Source organism: Mus caroli, chromosome 6, assembly GCF_900094665.2.
Source record: "Mus caroli chromosome 6, CAROLI_EIJ_v1.1, whole genome shotgun sequence".
In the NCBI taxonomy this organism is placed as follows: Eukaryota; Metazoa; Chordata; class Mammalia; order Rodentia; family Muridae; genus Mus; species Mus caroli.
The window spans coordinates 99,334,237-99,353,003 of NC_034575.1; the positions used below are offsets into that span (position 1 = coordinate 99,334,237).

Below are 18,767 nucleotides of genomic sequence, written 5' to 3' on the forward strand. Positions count from 1 at the left end.
CACTCTCACCTCCCCACCCTGGCATTCCCCTGCACTGGAGCATTGAACCTTCACAGGACCAAGGGCCTTTCCTCCCATTGATGCCCGACAAGGTCATCCTCTGCTACATATGCAGCTGGAGCCATGGGTCCCTCCATGTGTATTTTCCAGGCTCTGGCAGAGACTCTTTACTGATCTATTCTGTCTCCTTAAAACCTGCCATCGCGTCCTTACTTTTTCCTCCTGTTTTTCCTAGAAATTCCATCTCATGTTGTGATATTTTGAAAATGAAACTTACTTTACAAGAAGAGTCCAAGATTTGTCTTTATAATCCTTAGTATTAAGCTAAAGAATTGATCGAGGCAGCACTACTTTCTGAATAAATTTAATGAAATTATTCCCATAGCCATAGACACATTACAGTGTAAGAAACAGCAGAAAATACCTAATAATAATAATAATAATAATAAAAAGAAACAGCTTTCCATATAAATCTTAGTCTGACTTACAAATAGGATTCATTGGACTGGCTCATGGCTTACAATATATCATATATTAACTATTATTTGGCTCTTAAATGGTTGTGTTATTAGATAGTAGGTTCATTAATATTTTAATAACTAGTGTGTTTAATTTCTGCTGCATTCACATTTTAAGTAAATTAACGAATATCCTTTCTATCATTTTTTTCAGGTTTCTCCCATTTCCTCAGTGAACAGAAAGTATTAGAGACCCTTTCCAGTCTTTGCACGTTGCCTCCTTTCCGAGGAATGATGGAATTGCCATTATGTGGAAGAGGACTGATCCTAAGTCTAATTTTCCTCCTGTTAAAATTGTCAGCAGCTGAAATACCACTCTCTGGTAAAAGCATAGATTCCCTGTTATGGAAGTTTGTGTCCGTGTTTTAAGTAGAACTCATGTGGATTGAGGATATAATTTTTGTATGCAATATCTGAATTATCATGAAGGTTCACGGTTATGTTTTCTAGGCTAGGATATTTAGCTGCACTCATAACTTTTCAACCTTGTTATTTTGTTTTTCAAACAACCTTAGTTGGTTACAAGAAGTATGATGGAGACAGCAGATATTTGTCATATGTGTAAGATGATATGCAATATTACAAGAAGCTTTGACTTTTGTATATTTAGGTTAGTTTATTTTAAGGAAAAATATGATCTAGAAATTACTAACATTAAAAAATATAACAGAAAGGAATAAATCACATTTTTTAAAAAAGATTTGTTTTCCATTATTTATATGTGTGTTCAGGTGGGCATATATGCATATGAGTGAATGTGCCCTCTGAAGCCAGAAGAGGGAGTCAGATCCTCCTGAAGCTGGGGTAGTAGGTAGGTCTGACACTGGAGGTGGAAAATGATCTGGTCCCTTGGCAAGAGCATTAGCACATGGTAATAACTGTTGAGCCATCTCTCTAGCCCCAGAAGCCTCATATTCTTTGCCAAACAAAAGTCAACTTAAAAATGGGAACATTGACTTATGAAAATAACAAAAAGACATCATAGAATTCAAAGCCTTATTACCCATATTGCCCCCCCCCATCTAGTGTATTTTAGAATATGAATTATTTTAAGTCATTAGTCAGGGGTCTTATGAATATTTATTTATAATACCTTGGAAATGGCATGCAAAACATTAGTCATATATTTCAACAAATTATAATATTAATAGTTCTAAAATAATGCAACTGTAAACACGCTTTCTGTAGTGGTCTGTAAAGGAAAGAATGCAGCTAATTGGGTGATTATTCTACTTATAAAAGGTCTTTGAGATCATGTAAATACTAACGGTACAGTCCTTATCTCAGACAATTTAATCAATATTTAAAGAGTACTAATATTAAAGTTAAATTTTTCTTCTGAAGTACTTAGACTTAATGTGACTAGAAAGCAAGGAAATCACTTGTGATGTGTTTTAAAATCTCCTCTGAATGTCACTCTTAATTACTTTAAAGAAGCTGTTTACAGCACACAGTGTGCTGGTAGTCAGGTGAGAATCTACACTGTTCTGTTCTTACCAGATGCTTGAGCCTCTGTCTCTCTATTTTCATCTGCTAAGAAAGTTCATTTCCCTGTCCTGCATACACACATGGTTATGTTCACATGTGTAATTCTTTTCACATGTAACTGAAATTTTACCACTTGTACAACATGTCAAAATTCACCATTGAACATCTGAGAATATAATATACCCTCACATTGACTATATCTTCTCTCTAAAAGAAATTATGTTATGTGTATTGGGGGCTGTTCTTTATTTTGTTTTGCTTGCATGTGTGCCTGTGCACTATGTACATGCCTGGTGCCAAAGAAAACCTAAAGATGGCACTGAATATGTGGTGCACAGGCACACACGCAGATCTCCTGGAAATGAGCAAGTGTGTTTAACTGCTGACACAACTCTCCATCCCCATTAGATTCTCTTGTATAAGAGTTCATGTCCAGTTAAGGGTAGCAAAGATGCATCTGGTATTCCAGAGTGAAGCCTATGACCTTATTCTCTAAGAAATACATACAGACTCTGTGGTCTTGCCCTTATTCTTCAGTAATGAAGGATGTAAAATGTTGTATTAGCTCATGTCACTTATTATTATTCTGATAGTCTCAGTTACTTACAAATGGTCATGCTGTAATGTCCTCAGACAATTGTTATAAAATATTAATAGCATGTTTTCAGAGCAGCTGAATATTGCCCATTTATTTTGGCACTCTGGAGCACTCCCTAGTAAATGCGACCAAGGCAGGTATCCAATTTGAATGTCAACGAGTCTGGTGTCTCTGTAATTGGCCTAATTATAGAGGAAAAGATTTGTAATGTGGAATATATATTCATACAAACACCCAAAGGTTATTAGCTCCTTTCCCTGAATAATTAGTTATTGCAGACGCTTTACAACCTTAGCAAATTTAAGAAAGAATAATGTTGTAATAAACAAGTTGTTCTCAAGTTATTAGCTGGTATCTGTGGGACTGCTGTTCTTGTGTACCGCCCCCCCCCACCATTTGTAAATGCAATAGAATTAGAACAGGATGAACTTGCAAAAAGCTCAATAACCACTCTGTTTAGAAATGGTATTAATCAGAAACAAGACAAATGCAATGAGTATGTGGATGATTTTTAGCAATTACTAAAATGATGATTGACACCCATTGGATACCATCTGAATTTGAGTCATTGTGTGCAATGTAGTGACAACAACTTTTATTTATTTATTAGACAAAAAGAAATTAATGAAATTTTTAAATTGAGAAGAACTTTGGGCTATTAAGCCTAAGCTGGGTGTTGATGCTTAAATGGTGGCTTGTGGATGTCTCACGAACTCAGAGATACATTTAAATGATGTGTGAGATCCAACTGTTTTGAAAATAACACGCTAGTGTCTGTTCCTCCCCTCCGTGCTGCCATTGTTGTCTGTAATTCTTTGAGATATACGCTAGGACAATTTCTGTTTCCTTAACATGAATAAGGCATGCACACTAAGCTGTCTAACACAGGTGTATTTCATGGACAAGAACTTATATCCATATACCCCCAAACCAAAATAATTTTGCTTAAGCTTAAAGTAGTTGAATCCATAGAACTAAATTAACTCAGTTCTCAACCTCTGAACAACACTGGATGCACTGTAAGATAGGCATAAAATAATTCTGCTGCATTAAAGTGAAAGGATTTTCTTAGTTCTTGATTATATTATTGCTTCTGCACACACATTATTTTTACTTGAAAACATTATTCACAGACAAATTATGGCTGGTCAGATGGTCATCTGCAGATATTTTTCCTTAGAATGAACCCAATAATTCTGAAACTTCAAGATAAACTGGCAATATAAATGATAACTGTCAATGACCAAATCTGAGTGTTCAAGCAAAAAATAATATTCTTATACAAGACTTGTGTTCTTTACTATAAGTCTGAACAACAACAACAACAAAAACAACCTTTCCAAACATCAGTGACTTTTCCAATTAGTTCAATGCTGATGTTAAGTAGAGGGACATTTTGATTGTCTGTTACAAAATGTGTAAACATTTGTCAGATCTACATAGCTCACCAAACCCATAATTTTTCTAAAGACTACTGTGGAGTGGTCCAAAAATCACACATAGATAAAAAGTTAGGTAAAATTTTACAGTGTAGAAGAAACAAATATGTCAGGTTTTAGATTTCATGTCATAATAATTGCTTAATAAAAATTAATAATGCTAATCACCTGACTGGAATATATAATTCCCCATTCTTTTTATTTAGGGCTGGGGTTAGGGCTAGGGTTAAAGTCAGGGTTATAATAATGAAACTCTTCCCCTGGTGTTTAGAATTTTTCATAAAATGTTATTCATTTTAACATATTATTAGATTGAATTTAAAGAATTTTTAAGTAAATACACTCAGTTTTAACTTTTGCTGTTTTAAACATTGTTACTTATAGTCCAATTGAACAGGAGCATGTTGGGTAGCTTGCAGTTTTTAAGAAGGCAAAGAAGCCCAGAGTTGGCCAGTGTCACAGGGTTGCAAGTCCTTTCTGTGCCTTTACAGTTGAATTGTACTCAGTAATTACTTCCTTGGCTACAAACTGTATTTCACAAAAACACTATGCCTACGTCAGTTCCTACTACTGACTGATTTGTTATAATAACCTTACAAGCCAATAGTGTAAAAACTCAGTTGTCAGAATTGTACTAAAGAATGACTCAACTTTAGTATGATTAAGTGCTCACCTGCACTATAGCATTATGTACATCATTATCTGTGACTTTCGTCAGCATCCATGTATTTTTTGTATTCTTATTTTAAGTTGATTTTAGAAGGGGTAATAATGGTTCAAATAGAGAACAGATAAAACATGAATTCATGAATGGGAAATGTCAAATACTTAGGAAGATTGTAGAAACGTTTTTCTCAAAATAAAACAATAGACAGAAATCAAATAAAAATCTTTTGCAATAAATATGGATTTTTAGCAGTTTTAAAGGAACCATTAATCAATGGTTTCAGGCTATGAGAACCACTATAATAATGCATTGGTTGTGAAATGGTTTTAGCATTTATCCCCAAAGTCAATTCTATTATATTCATATCTGCAAATTTATCATACACTGATAATCCAATAATAGAAAAGTCTGTAATGTGGAGGCTATTTAGTGAAATATATTATGTGGAATGAGAGGTAGAAAATGGCCTATAATAGAACTATCAAAAAAGACATAGGATATCATTTGGGTGAGAGATGCTAAATTAGTTCATTATGATATTTAAATAGAAATAAGAAAAGTGACAAAGATAAATTTCCAAGTGACAGAAACGTGTAAAAATGAATACACATGACAGCATAAATGCAATACCAATCATTTTTTGAAAATAAATACTTTAAAGTCTCAATAAGATGGTTTTTATTTCCCGGTGTTAAAAACTTATCACATATTTCCGGAGTTAACTGAAATTTATATGTGAAGCAATATAAAGTGATAGCAAGCAATGTTTTCTCTAAATATAAATATATGTGCATAGAAGAAGTCAAATTCTTAGATTAGTCTTTTACTTACTGCATTAATTCCTCTTCTCATTACTATGGTAGAGTACTTCTCAAAAAGCACCAATGTGAGGGAGGGCTCTTTCTGCTTCGTGATTTGACTGGGTGGAGTCCATTTTGGCAGGGAAGGAGGTGAGAGGCTGATATGATGGGTCAATAGTCAGAGTCGGTCCATAGACAGGAAGCAGAAAGGGATGAGTGGCATTGAGTTGGCTGCTCCATTTTTCTCAATCCAGGTCTCCAGCACCTTAGGTGGTGCTGTTCACATTTCACATTCCTGGTGGCTCTCCTTTTCTTAGCTAAACCTTTCTGGAAACACCCAGATAGATGGTCTCAGTCGTATGTCTCCTGGGTGACCCTAAAAGCAGTCAAGTTGACACTGAAGATAAACCATCACACTTACCAATGTAGAAAACGCATGTTGTTCTCAATTGTTTAATCTTGTCTCATGCTTGCAAACCTCATTATTCAAGTATACTGCTTTGATGTTCAGTTCAACAGGTTCCAACAATTGTAAAGCAGTCATACGTGCAGGTGGCCTTTCCCTTCGATGAGTATTTTCAAATTGAGTGTGAAGCGAAAGGAAACCCTGAACCAATGTAAGTGCATATTAGTGAATATATATTGATGGAAATTTATAGTATGCTATTTTAATGTGACTTTCATCAGGTAGAATATTAATTTGCATGTGACTGAAGCACAGATTTTCTAGAAAAGGGTAGTATATCTACAAATTTAAAATGTATTTATTTCACACATGTCACAAAAGTATGGTTACATTATTATCCACGAAGGAATTCATATTTGGGTAGAACTTAACTGTGTACTTCTTTTGTCAAATACAACTCTAAAATATTCTTTCGAAAGCTACAACCAGCTCTTATCTACTAATGTACTCTCATTATTTATAAAGAATTACTCTGTAGAAATAATGGAAAGTAAATTCATCAAAGGGTAAAATTATAGTTTCTTACCATTATTTATTAGAGGAAAAACATTGAAATGGGGGAAATAACATAACAAAAATGACCTGTCATCATGAAATTATTTTAATGCTATTGTAAAACTAACAATTTTAAACTGGGAAATGTATATTTAACATCATTTCAAATATGTCATAGAGTTGAAAAAAAAAAGATAAAAATCCAGGTAAAAGGGGATGAACAGAGTTCGCTTGAGTGTGTGTGTGTGTATGTGTGTGTGTGTTTGATATGTTTGTGTGTTTTCTACACACAGACATTCACAAAAAGTAGCATTTTCTATATTTATCTTTACTTCATGTGCTAAAGTATAGTAGTGATCAGCCTCCAAACGCTGACACCATTGCATACACTTGAAAGATTTTGCTGAAAGGACCCAGATATAGCTGTCTCTTGTGAGACNATGCCGGGGCCTANCAAACACAGAAGTGGATGCTCACAGTCAGCTANTGGATGGATCACAGGGCNCCCAATGGAGGAGCTAGAGAAAGTACCCAAGGAGCTAAAGGGATCTGCAACCCTATAGGTGGAACAACATTATGAACTAATCAGTACCTCGGAGCTCTTGACTCTAGCTGCATATGTATCAAAAGATGACCTAGTTGGCCATCACTGAAAAGAGAGGCCCATTGGTCTTGCAAGCTTTATATGCCTCAGTACAGGGGAACGCCAGGGCCAAGAAGTGGGAGTGGGTGGGTAGGGGAGTGGGAGAAGGGTATGGGGGACTTTAGGGATAGCATTGGAAATGTAAATGAAGAAAATACCTAATTAAAAAATGAAGAAAAAAAGAAGAAAATATAAAAAAAAAAGAAGAAAAAGTATAGTAATGATCCAGAATTATATCTCTAACCAGAAACATTTTCAAGATAACGTCAATTAAAAAAAAAAAAAAAGAAAAAGAATAGGCCTGCCTTCCATACTTTCTCTTGTTTTTCATGTATTTACCTTGCTTGAAAGATTGCTTGATATATTTTATACACTGTTAAGATCTTTTGTGTATATTTAAAACTCATACATTTTCTTGGTTTTATCATTTGTGCATTTGGTTATTAAAACCTTTTAAAAATAACAAATGTCACTAATACTTAGGGTGAATTTTACTTTATCATCTAGATTTTCATGGATGAAGGATGATAAGCCTTTTGATCTTTCTGATCCTCGGATAATTGCGACTAACAATTCAGGCACATTCAAGATCCCAAATGAGGGCCACATCTCTCACTTTCAAGGAAAATACCGCTGTTTTGCATCTAATAGACTAGGAACTGCAATATCAGAAGAAATAGAGTTCATAGTTCCAGGTAAGTGTTCAGGTAGAGATTGAATTGACAGTTGGTCTAGTGAAGTGTTAAATGGACATAATAGCATCTAAAGAAATAAATTAGTATGAATTTAATTAGTGTATATTTAATTATTAGAAAAATTCTCATCAGAGTCTTGATATTTACAGTTTAGATTTTATGAGAAAGTAGCATAATCACTCTGTCAGCTTCACTAACCATCTACCTAACCTGGGGAAAAGTAATTCGTTTTGATATATGATGATGGTTAAGTGTATGATTAGTTAAACCTAGCTCAGTTTCAGTAGCATATGATCTCAAGCCTCTACATCAACACAAAGACATTCTTTGATAATGCAGCTTAGTTCAGATCTCCTAGCTCTTCAGTATCTATATTTTCATGTATCTTTCTTGAGGATCCAAGATGATAGCATATGGCACTTCAATCAAAGATTATAAGAAATAAGCATACATAGTTATTTATAGGCTTTTAAGTGCTTTGAGGGAAATTATCTAGACAATTTCTTCACCTACTGTCATATGAAGATAGGCTAGCTAGATAATTCCAGTTAAACAGTCATTTCTCCATAGGAGAGGAAATCCAGCCACTGGCAATGAAGACAATAAATAGAAGTCATGACAAACTACACACCCTTTGCAGTTAAAGCTATGGAATCACTGACATAGTTTACTTCTGTGCCTGAAACATCCACTCATTTGTTTCACATGACCTATGATTTCTAATTCCACACAGCTCTAACCCAAAGTTTTATATGGTAAAATCTTATATGGAAAAATATCAGTCAGCCTCCATTGGACAATTTCTAATGGGAGAATCTTAGAAAGGTAAAGAATTCAAGGAATATTCCAGACCTGATAGAATTTGGTGCCTTGCTAGGACTGTAGGGAGGAACAGAATGTCCAGAAATGTTAAAGAAACAAAGATGAATTAGTTATTTGAAAATTGAGAGAGATAACTGTAAATTGTCTACTTTTTATAAAATTCTAGAGCAGTAAACAGTAAGCAAACTTATACTCCTATAATCAAAGTATATGCATTTAAATTTATAATGCCACTGAAAATACATACAAATGATACAAGAATGTATGATATGCAGAAAATAAATACAAAGCAAGAAAGGAAAAATATGGAAAAGAAATGAAATAAGTCAGGAAAAATGCAAAAAAGTAAATCTAAATGCATCCCAAATTAAAGATAAGAGCAATTAAATGAATAGTTATAAAGATTATAATATATGTATATTCTAGTTATATATATGTATATATAGTAATGTTATAAAATATCTAAACCCTAAAAATTCTGAACTGTTAAAACAACAACAAACATTTGAAGAATTACCACAGATAAGGTATTTAAATGAATATGTTAATAACATGCAAAACTTACTTTGATATTCTATAAATTAAATACTTATCCATATATGATACTGAAGCAATTATATTAGATGATGGGAAGCAATTTATAATAGAACTAACAAGAATAGATAAATATGTTATAACAATATCATTCAAGCAGAAAAGAACATTACTAAGGACATATAAGACTTAAGTCAACAGGATACAAACTGCAGCTAAAGAAGATATATTGAATAGTATAGCTAAACTGTAGAATTATCTATTTCATGTGTATGTGAAGAAAAGGCTCAATTGGTGATTTCTTAAGCTGTGAAGAAAATATGATCAAAATACTGAAGTAGAAATCCCAGGGTGTTTCCACTGCAGTAAGTTTTTATATTGCCCTCTAAGAGCCCCCACCTCTAGGCATCTCTCCCTGTACACTCTCCCAACATCTTTCTCAACCCTACCCGCAGCTCTTATGTCCTGTTCCCATCCCCACCCACCCCAAGTCCACCAGCAAAATCTCCTTCCCAGGAAGATGCATGCACCCTTTCTCGTTACTTAGTCTAGTCTCTCTGTGGCACACACAGGGAACCCATACCTAACACTACCTGGATGATAATGAACCAGAAGCCAGACAGCCCAGAGACACACGATAGAATCAAACATGACAGGGGAAAAAAGTCAGTGATTATCTACCAGCTGATGTGTGCTGACCCACAGCCAAACACTAGGCAGAGCTGGGGAAAACCCTCAGAAGAAGGGGAGGAAGAATAGTTAACGAAGCTATCGGGATTAAGGACACCAGGAGAACATGGGTGACCCACAGAATCAACTAAACAGGGTTCATAGCTGCTTATAGAAACTAAAGCGACAAAAATGAACCCTTTATGGGTCTGACCTAGGTCTTCTGCATATACCTTATGGTTGTGTAACTTGGAGCAATGAATGGGCGTGTAGGGTGTCTCTGACTCTTTTATCTGAGCTTCGAACCCTTTTTTTTCTACTGGGTTGCTTCAGCCATCCAGCACAGGTGTGAGTATTAGTGCCCAGTCTTAATGTATCGTTAGGCCATGTACAGTTCTTCGGCCTTTTTCTTCTTCTTCTTCATCTTCATCTTCCTCTTCTTCTTCTTCTTTTCTTTTTTTTTTCTCACCTGAAGGCAAACAGAGGAAGAGTTAATCAGGGGATTGGGGTGAGAGGAGGCAGTGGGAGGAGTTGGGGGAAGTGAAACTGTGGTCAGGATGTAATGTATGAGAGAAGAATAAATGGTTGAGAGAGAGAGAAGGAGATAGGAAGGGAGGGAAGGAAGAATGAAGGGAGAGAGAGAGAGAGAGAGAGAGAGAGAGAGAGAGAGAGAGAAAGAGACTGAGATTGAAAAAGAAAAGAAAAGAAAAATGGGGCTGAAGAGATGGCTCAGTCAGTAAAGTGCTTGTCCTGGAAGCATGAGATCTTATACTTGAGTCCCAGCATGTAGAAGGCTACCATCACAGTGGCTTGTGCCTGTAATGTCAGTGTTATATCTGGGAGGGAAAGACAGACAGACCCCTGGAGCTCACAGGACTCTAGTTCAGTGAGATAGCTGGTCTCAAAACATATGGTGGAGTGATATGGAAGAAAGAGCTCAATAATCATTAGTACTCACTTGCATGTGCACACACACATGCACACACACACACATACACACACACCACTTACAGAGAATTTTTGAAATGATCTAGATTAACAGAGACTGAATAATCAATTTTTGTGCATTAGAAGATTCAACAGAGTTTAAAAGTCTATTTATCCTTAACTGACACTAAGTGACTTTACACAGAATTATTTGCCTGTACATTTATGACACATGACCAGATGAATGGTAAATAGACAAAATGCAAAGCACAATTTGAAAATCCTAAAAGTTGAAATGTATAGAGACTTGGCTTATCTGATTTCAAGTCTCAATAAAACCATGAATGATTATGTCAGTGGGTGGTGCTGTATGTAGTTAGACAAGCTCAATTGACTATATAGAAGTTTGATAAACCCAGAGACTAACCCTGCTTATTCCTGTGAAGACAGTGGAGAAGCTGAGTTTCTCCCTCAGTCTTTCTCCACTCCTCCATTGCCCTGATTCTCTTCACCTCCTTCTTTCTCTCCTTTATGTTCTTTCCTTTTCCCTCCATCCCTCCTTTGTCCCCCACCTCTCCAGCCCTTTCTCCCCTCCTCATTGTCCTCTGTCCCTCTTCCCTTTCTTCCTCCCTTCCCCACAGCAACACTGGATTCTATGAAGCATTTCTTAATGGATTTACACTGTCCTCCATCTGACATCCTCCCTCATCACTGTGTAGCTTAGCTCATTCTAAGTGTTCTTGGTGCATTCATGCTTAGCTAATATAGGGAAATACCTTAATACTTTCTAAAGTGAGAAATAAGTTTTAGAAATTAGATGACATGTATTTATTATGTCAATCAGTAGAATTAATTCAGTCTGAGATAATGAAACTGAGGCTTTAAATACCCCAATTTTAAGAGAGAAAATAAAACAAACAGGTTAGGTGGAGGCAAGAATCCACCATTCTGGACCTGGATCTGGATTTCCAACTTCATTACTTTGATAGCCATATGGAGTAGGGTACTTTCCTTCCTTCCCTCCCTCCCTCCCTCCCTCCCTCCCTCCTTCCTTCCTTCCTTCCTTCCTTCCTTCCTTCCTTCCTTCCTTCCTTCCTTCCTTCCTTCCTTCTTTCCTCTTCTCTTCTCTGCTCTGCNCTTCCTTCCTTCCTTCCTTCCTTCCTTCCTTCCTTCCTTCCTTCTTTCCTCTTCTCTTCTCTGCTCTGCTCTGCCCTCCCTTCCCCTCCCCTGCCCTCCCCTCCCCTCCTCTCTCTGTTCTCTTCTCCTCTCCTCCTCTCCCCTCCTCTTCTCTCCCCTCTCCTCTCATATCCTTTCCACTTTTCTTCAGCTCTTTTCATCAGGGTTAGCTTCAGTTCAGAGTTATGTATTGCTGTTAAACTCAGTAAGTTTATAAGTGAATAAAACACAATAGTGTAACAACCAAAGTGAAGGGTGTAAAGGTGCCCTCTCTCCTGTTGCAGTTTCATGTTAAGATATAGGTACAACAAAAGCATATTTTAGTCCCTAATCTCAGGTTGTATTGTCCCCATTTCCTTAAAAATGCATTCACCTAAGAACCCACATTGACATTTTATTTTATTTTATTTTATTTCCCAGATATATACACTTTTTTTGTATAACAGGGATTTGGGGACATCGGAATCTGTGTGTTTCCTTTATATGCATTTATTTATTTGTACATATGTATAGTGCACATACATGACAAATCCAACAATTCACTTACAGTGGAATGTACTGTTGGGAAGGCTTGTCTTTCAAATCACAGGGAGAGAGACTTTGTTCTAGGGCCAGTTATGACTGGCAGTAGCTTGACAACACAGATTTAGCTTGCCCAAATTCTACATTCCAGTCTTCCAAAAGTTCATGATATTTTTATAGCAATGGAACAAAGAAAGTCATAAATCAGAAAATTTTTAAATGTACTGATAGGCATATCTGACAGGTAGGTTAAAGTTCAGTGAAGAAATCTCTGGTACAAGCATCAGATGCTGTCTGGTGACATTCACAGTCTTTGGTTTGAAGAAAGACAACGGTCTTTTGCATAACTTACATGAATTTTCCTTATAGTCACAATGATGTTAGAGGAAGCACAGAGTTGAAGGATAAGGTAATGTAGCTCGGGACTTGCAATATTCCCTTCTCCAAAGACACTGAATTTCTAGTGAGTCATTCTTTCAGAAACTTTAACATTAGTTTAACTTCTTTTTGAGGAAACTATTCCATGTGTAATATGAATAAATTATCATATAATCATGCAGAAAATATTTTTTAGCAGTATAGAGAATCAGGAATACTAAGAGTTATAAAAGCAAATCTTACAGAAATACATATGGTGTGATTTTACTTCAGTTTAAATTTTGTAAACTCACACGAGACATTGATTAAGAATATAATTTGACTTAGGAAATTTTTAATGAAAAACAAGAAAATGCTAAACATTAATGGAGGCGGAATAGGATGGGGTCCGGATGGGGTGGAAGATAATAATATTCTTGGTCAACTGGACAATGTGTAAAGGATTTGCATTGGGTGTCTGTCTTCCTTTGTATCATCTAAGTTAATTTCACTAATGGTCTCGTTATGTATTAAAAACAAAACTATGCAGCATGGTAATCCTGCTGAAGGTGCTCCAGGATTGAAATGATCTAGCAAAAGGAATTGGCAGAGTGGAGGCATGTATATCTCCAAACTGCATTTAGGCATTAAAATTTGAAATGACAGCTAGAAATGTTTGTAAATTTTAGATCAGGCAGTAGTGCCATGAACATTGTGCCTGAGCATCATGAAAACGTGTAATATGTAGCCAGTACTTTCTAATCTTGGCTTCTGCTCCAATGGATCCAGCAAACCTCAGAACGAATATATTTGAAATTAAAATTTACATTTACAATTTTTCTAAACATATACTGATCCTTCTTTGTCTGGAGACTGCTGTGTATGTGTTTTCATATATCTATATCTCTATTCTACATATTTTAAGTGAAATGAGGTTAGAAATATAGAATGAAAGATGTACATTGTGAAATGTACATTGTGAAATGTACATTGTGAATGTACATTGTGAAAGACAAAGTGTTTGGGTGATCCTTAGCCTGAATTCAAGTGGTTGCTATGGAGACAAAGGACAAGGCAGCAACTAGACATACTGCAGTGAAGAAAGAAGTGGGGCAGTTGCATAGAAGATACAACAATTAACAGGTTTTAAAGATATTTCCTCTCATTCCCTAAATGTTATCAGTGAAATAATGATTATATGAGGATAATTTAGGCTAGACTGTGGCAGTGCTGCAGTTAAGAGAAGGTAGATCAAAGACCAGGGCTTTAATAGAGGTAATTGTTCTCTTTCTCTGCTGCTTTAGAAATGAGTAAAATAAATTAGATTTATCATACATTGTTTCCTGGCTGTCCTGAAAATACTTCATCATCCAACTTCCATTCCAGTCCTTTGGAGGTCATGAATAAGGCCATTTTAAGAATCCACATTTATCAGTGGATTTTCTCTTAAGCTCTAGAGAACTGTCTTATTTTTATATTAATAGAAACTTGGTGGTTGAAGTTTTAGAGTGTTTATCTCTGAGTTATCAGATTGTTATCTAGTATAATGAAGATTTTATTTATTCCCAATTCTTAGTTTTCTAATTTTATAATATCCTAGATGAGTTTGGTAAGGAAAGGATAAGAAAAACTGTCCAACAGATAGATTGATCACATCCATTACGAATGCATGACAAATCCAAAAACTAAATAGGATGTCTGAGGCACAGGGTTTTCATCAGTGAATTGGTCACCAAGTCATTATTAGGCTCCTTTCCTATGCTAGCCATTTCCCTAGTTGTACTCATCAACTTTCCAACACTTCAACAAAACCTGTGAGATAATCAATTTATGAATAGGAAAAGGTTAATTTGGCTCACAGTTTTCCCGTCCATGATGTGTTGTCACTACTGCTTTGCACTAGTATAATGGAAGCACATTGTGGGGAAAGCATGGGGTAGAGTGAACTCTGCCTGTATTATGATCTAGGGTGAATGAAACAAGGACCATGGACCATTATTTCCCTTGAAGATCACATTCCCAATAACCTGAAGACTAAACATTAGATTTCACCTGTCAGAAGTTCTATCATCTCCTGGAAGAGGACATAGAGACTTAGCATTGAACACCTGAGCATTTGGGGGATACTTACCAAAGCCTCAGCATTAGTGATTGAGGATAGCCTAACAAACCAAGCAAGAATGGCTATATCCTGTGACTGTGACTAGGGTGTGTGTGTAGATGGAAACTCTTTTCCTTTACTTATTCGTCAATGAAGTTTAAACTGTTGATATAAATGCCTATACTCTGGCTCTCTAATACTCTCTAATCATCCTTCAGGTTGCTAATCAAACTTCTCCATATGTGTTCCTTATTTGTCATCAGTGGTACTAAATTTATGCTCTATTATTTTGAGATTTTAAGAAGTTATTTACATATATTTCAGCTATTTTTAATGGAAAATGGTAATCTAATAGAATAATTCCAATATACCCCAGTTCCTCCTAGTGGACTCTTTAGGTCAGTGGTTCTCAATCTTCCTAACTCTTTGATGCTTTAATACAGTTCTTCATGTTGTGGTGATCCCCAACCATAAAATTATTTTTGTTGCTACTTCATAACTGATTTTCTGTTGTTATGAATCATAATATAAATATCTGCTAGGTAGGCTAACTGATATGTGACTCCTGTGGGATTTGTGTCACATTCGTTGAGAACTACTGCTCCAAACACAGAACATTTTTTTGTCACTTTTTTTTCTGTTAAGTAAAAAGAGAGGTTTTTCTTCTTCTGAATATTGAGAGAATCAGAGTGAGGTGTTTTCAATCCTTTCTGGCAGCACCTGAAGTTATAAGGATCCAACAGAGTTTCCACTTGTAAGTTATCTGTATCTTGAATCAAGTGGATAAGTTAATTTGTAGTTAACATATCTCTAGGAAAGGTTTTCCATATAAATCTGCAGCACCATTACATACATAGGAGGTTGATCGCATCTAGGCTGGAAGACAATGGGCTTTCTGGACATGTTTGAAGCCCCACTTAAGTAGACAGTGATGAGTGGATGGGTTCTGATCCCTTTGCATGAAGACTACTCAGGGTCAAGTCTAGTCCAGATGACTGAATTTTTGTGATGATGGACGGTTCCTTGGAAATGTAAGACCAAGACAAAGGAGTGGAATTATCTCACACAAGCATGAGCTTTTGCTTAAGACTAACCATGTTGTATCTTTCCTCTATAAATAATGTTATAGTATCACCAGTGAATTAAAATCAATCAGTCACTTTCAGGGTGATTTTCAAATGTCATTTCTTTATGAGTTAAAATTGTGTATGAGTTAAAATTGACTGCTATTGTGTTATGAAAATTAATTTAACATTATACTCACTAGTTTTCTTCATAAACTTGGCACAACCTAGAGTCATCTGGGATGAGAGAATCTCAACTGAGCAAGTGCCTGGGTCATACTGGCCTGATGCCATGTGTATGAGAGATTGTTTGGAATGATGATTGATGCAGAGAAGTATAGTCTACTGTGGGCATCACCGCAGCTAGTCAGGTCTAGGCTATAAAAGAAAGTCAGAGGAGAATGAGCCAGAGATAAGCCAATCAGCAGCCTACCCCCTTAATATCACTTCAGTTGTTGCCTGATTTCCTGTCCTCACTTCTCTTTGTTACCTGTACCTATATGCTGAATAAACCCTCTACTCCCTAAATTGCTGTGATTCATGATGTTTTCACAGCAACATAATGCAAAAGAGAACATCTACTGTAAATATAAAAAGGTTTTGCTCACCCATAGTAAAGCCTAGAAGCTTCAAGGTCAGCAAATAATAATGAAACAATCCAGATTAATTAATTTCCTTTCTAAAATTCCTCTGAGACCTTAAATTGGGAGATATATAAGCTTCCTTGTTTCCTGATACTCATTTCATCAGTTACAAATTGCTCTGAAGATTTACAGTGTGTGTTTAAGGGCTTGGTAGACTTATAAATTGTATTTTCCTTTCCTTTATATTATGGATGGATTAGATGCCCAGTGAACTAACTACATGTTTACAGTTTGGGAAATGAAATTTCATAATGTAGACATAATTAATGTAAAAATGCTAGTACTTCACAGATTGTATTATCTGTTTGAATCATTAGACTTTTCTACATGCTTTGAGCGAGCAGATTTCCAACTAATGATTCATATATCTTATTAATTTTCTACTTTCAAGCAAGCTGGGTATCCACATTAAGCACTGCATTGTTTGCATATTAGATAGAGAATAATTTACCCCTTCATTTTCCTATATGTGCTTCTCTTCCCATGTTGTCCTTTGGTTCTGAGTGTAAACAGATCCATCAAAGTCCAAGCACACAGCTAACTTCCATACTACTGTACACTGGTTCTCAGTGTGGCAAGCAGTACTAAATAAATCATTTGAATTTGGAGGTTTGAGCACATAACACATTTTTAATATTTCATAGGTAAGGAGTACTTCCTGTCAATCAATGCCAGAGCAATAGTTGGTATATTAGTTTATCTTTGCTGTGCTATCAGTGAAGGCATTCAACAACCTTCCTGTCACTTAGTAGGAATGTCATGGTACCTGTAGAAAATGGATGGTTCAAGGATGACTATTATTCACACATCCAGCCAGTGTCACCAAATAAAATCTCAGATAAATGTGATCACCGAGAGTGACCCACCAATGGCAGAAAGGATGAAGACATTGAAGCTTTCCTGCACTCTTGCTGTGGTTCTGCCATCTACTTCTGCTTGCAATTCTCAACTTGGGAATGATTCTTGAATTTAGACAAGTTGGAACATGGCTACAAGAAAATGGCAGCAAATTTGCCCTGAAGCTTGAGGGTGGGATGGAGGTCAAAGGGCTACACAATAAATACAGAGAAAACAGACAGAAGTTCTCAATATACATTTTGTAGAGACTGGCCAGATGTACAAAATTAAGATTAAAACTGAAGAACCTTGGGTTTCCAGAAAATATAACAATCTCTTATGAATTAAGAGATCATGCAGCTATATAATTTTCAGGAAGAATACATTTTGAATATCCATATATGTGTAAATTTTTATATGAATTTTGAAACACTGGTCTTGGCTGCCTCTCCTTGCAGTTCTGACTTGCATTCTGCCCATACTTGCTCCTTGGGGAACCCATTCCAGTGTGAGGAGAAGACAGTAGAATGAAATATTGGAAACTCTCCTTTCCAGTATTGTTTCCATTTTGTTGGAAATTGCACTTAATGGAGTCATCCCAAGGTGGAAGTTCTCTTTGCACCTTAGAGTGATCAAATTTGTTCTTCATTGTCTGTTTCCCACTGCCTCATGTGTACCTTGACTTCTTTGTTTGTTTGTTTATTATAACTAGTGACTTGAATAGGGTATGTGCCAATCATATTCACTGACATGGCAGTAAAGCAAGATATTGGCAACACCAAACTAACAAAAGAAATCACAGTATTTGGAGAAAGATGATTTCATGTCTGCGGGAAATAAAATGAGCAAATCCTGTGGTTGGCACTGCAACTCAGAGAAACATTCATAGCACAGGGCAACAATATTGTTGTTTAGAAAGATGTTTAATGGTTTGCATTTTTACATTTGTTTGAGTTGGGGGTGGGCTGTGGCTGTGGCTATGGCGATAGATGTGGCTGTGGCTATGGCTATGGATGTGGCTGTGGCTGTGGCAGTGGCACTATGTCAGAGTGCAAGTGCAGTTGTCAGAGGACAACTTCAGGAATCAGTCTTCTCCTTTAACCCCATGTGCTCCAGGGAATGAACTCAGGTTGTCACACTTACCCAACAAACCATCTAGTGTGAAAAAAAAAGCCCCAAACCAACAACAACAACAAAACCTCAGGCCAGATTCTTTTTCTTTCTTTAGTGAAAACAGATTTTTTTTTGAAATACAATGTATCTTGATTGCAATTTTCCTTTCCTCCACTCCCCTAAAATCCTAGA

The 18,767-nt window shown here is 36.1% G+C and overlaps 1 protein-coding gene across 7 annotated transcripts in view; it reads left to right on the forward strand.

The window, feature by feature from the left end:
- Chl1 (cell adhesion molecule L1 like) overlaps positions 1-18,767 on the forward strand; it is a 199,911-nt gene that overhangs the window by 119,623 nt on the left and 61,521 nt on the right. For all 7 annotated transcript variants that reach the window (XM_029478803.1, XM_021165654.2, XM_021165652.2 and 4 more), the window contains exons 3-5: positions 673-840; positions 6,022-6,127; positions 7,622-7,809. In XM_029478803.1, coding sequence (XP_029334663.1) covers positions 750-840; positions 6,022-6,127; positions 7,622-7,809 — 385 coding nt within the window. In that variant the 5' untranslated portion in view covers positions 673-749. The remainder of the gene's footprint in view (positions 1-672; positions 841-6,021; positions 6,128-7,621; positions 7,810-18,767) is intronic.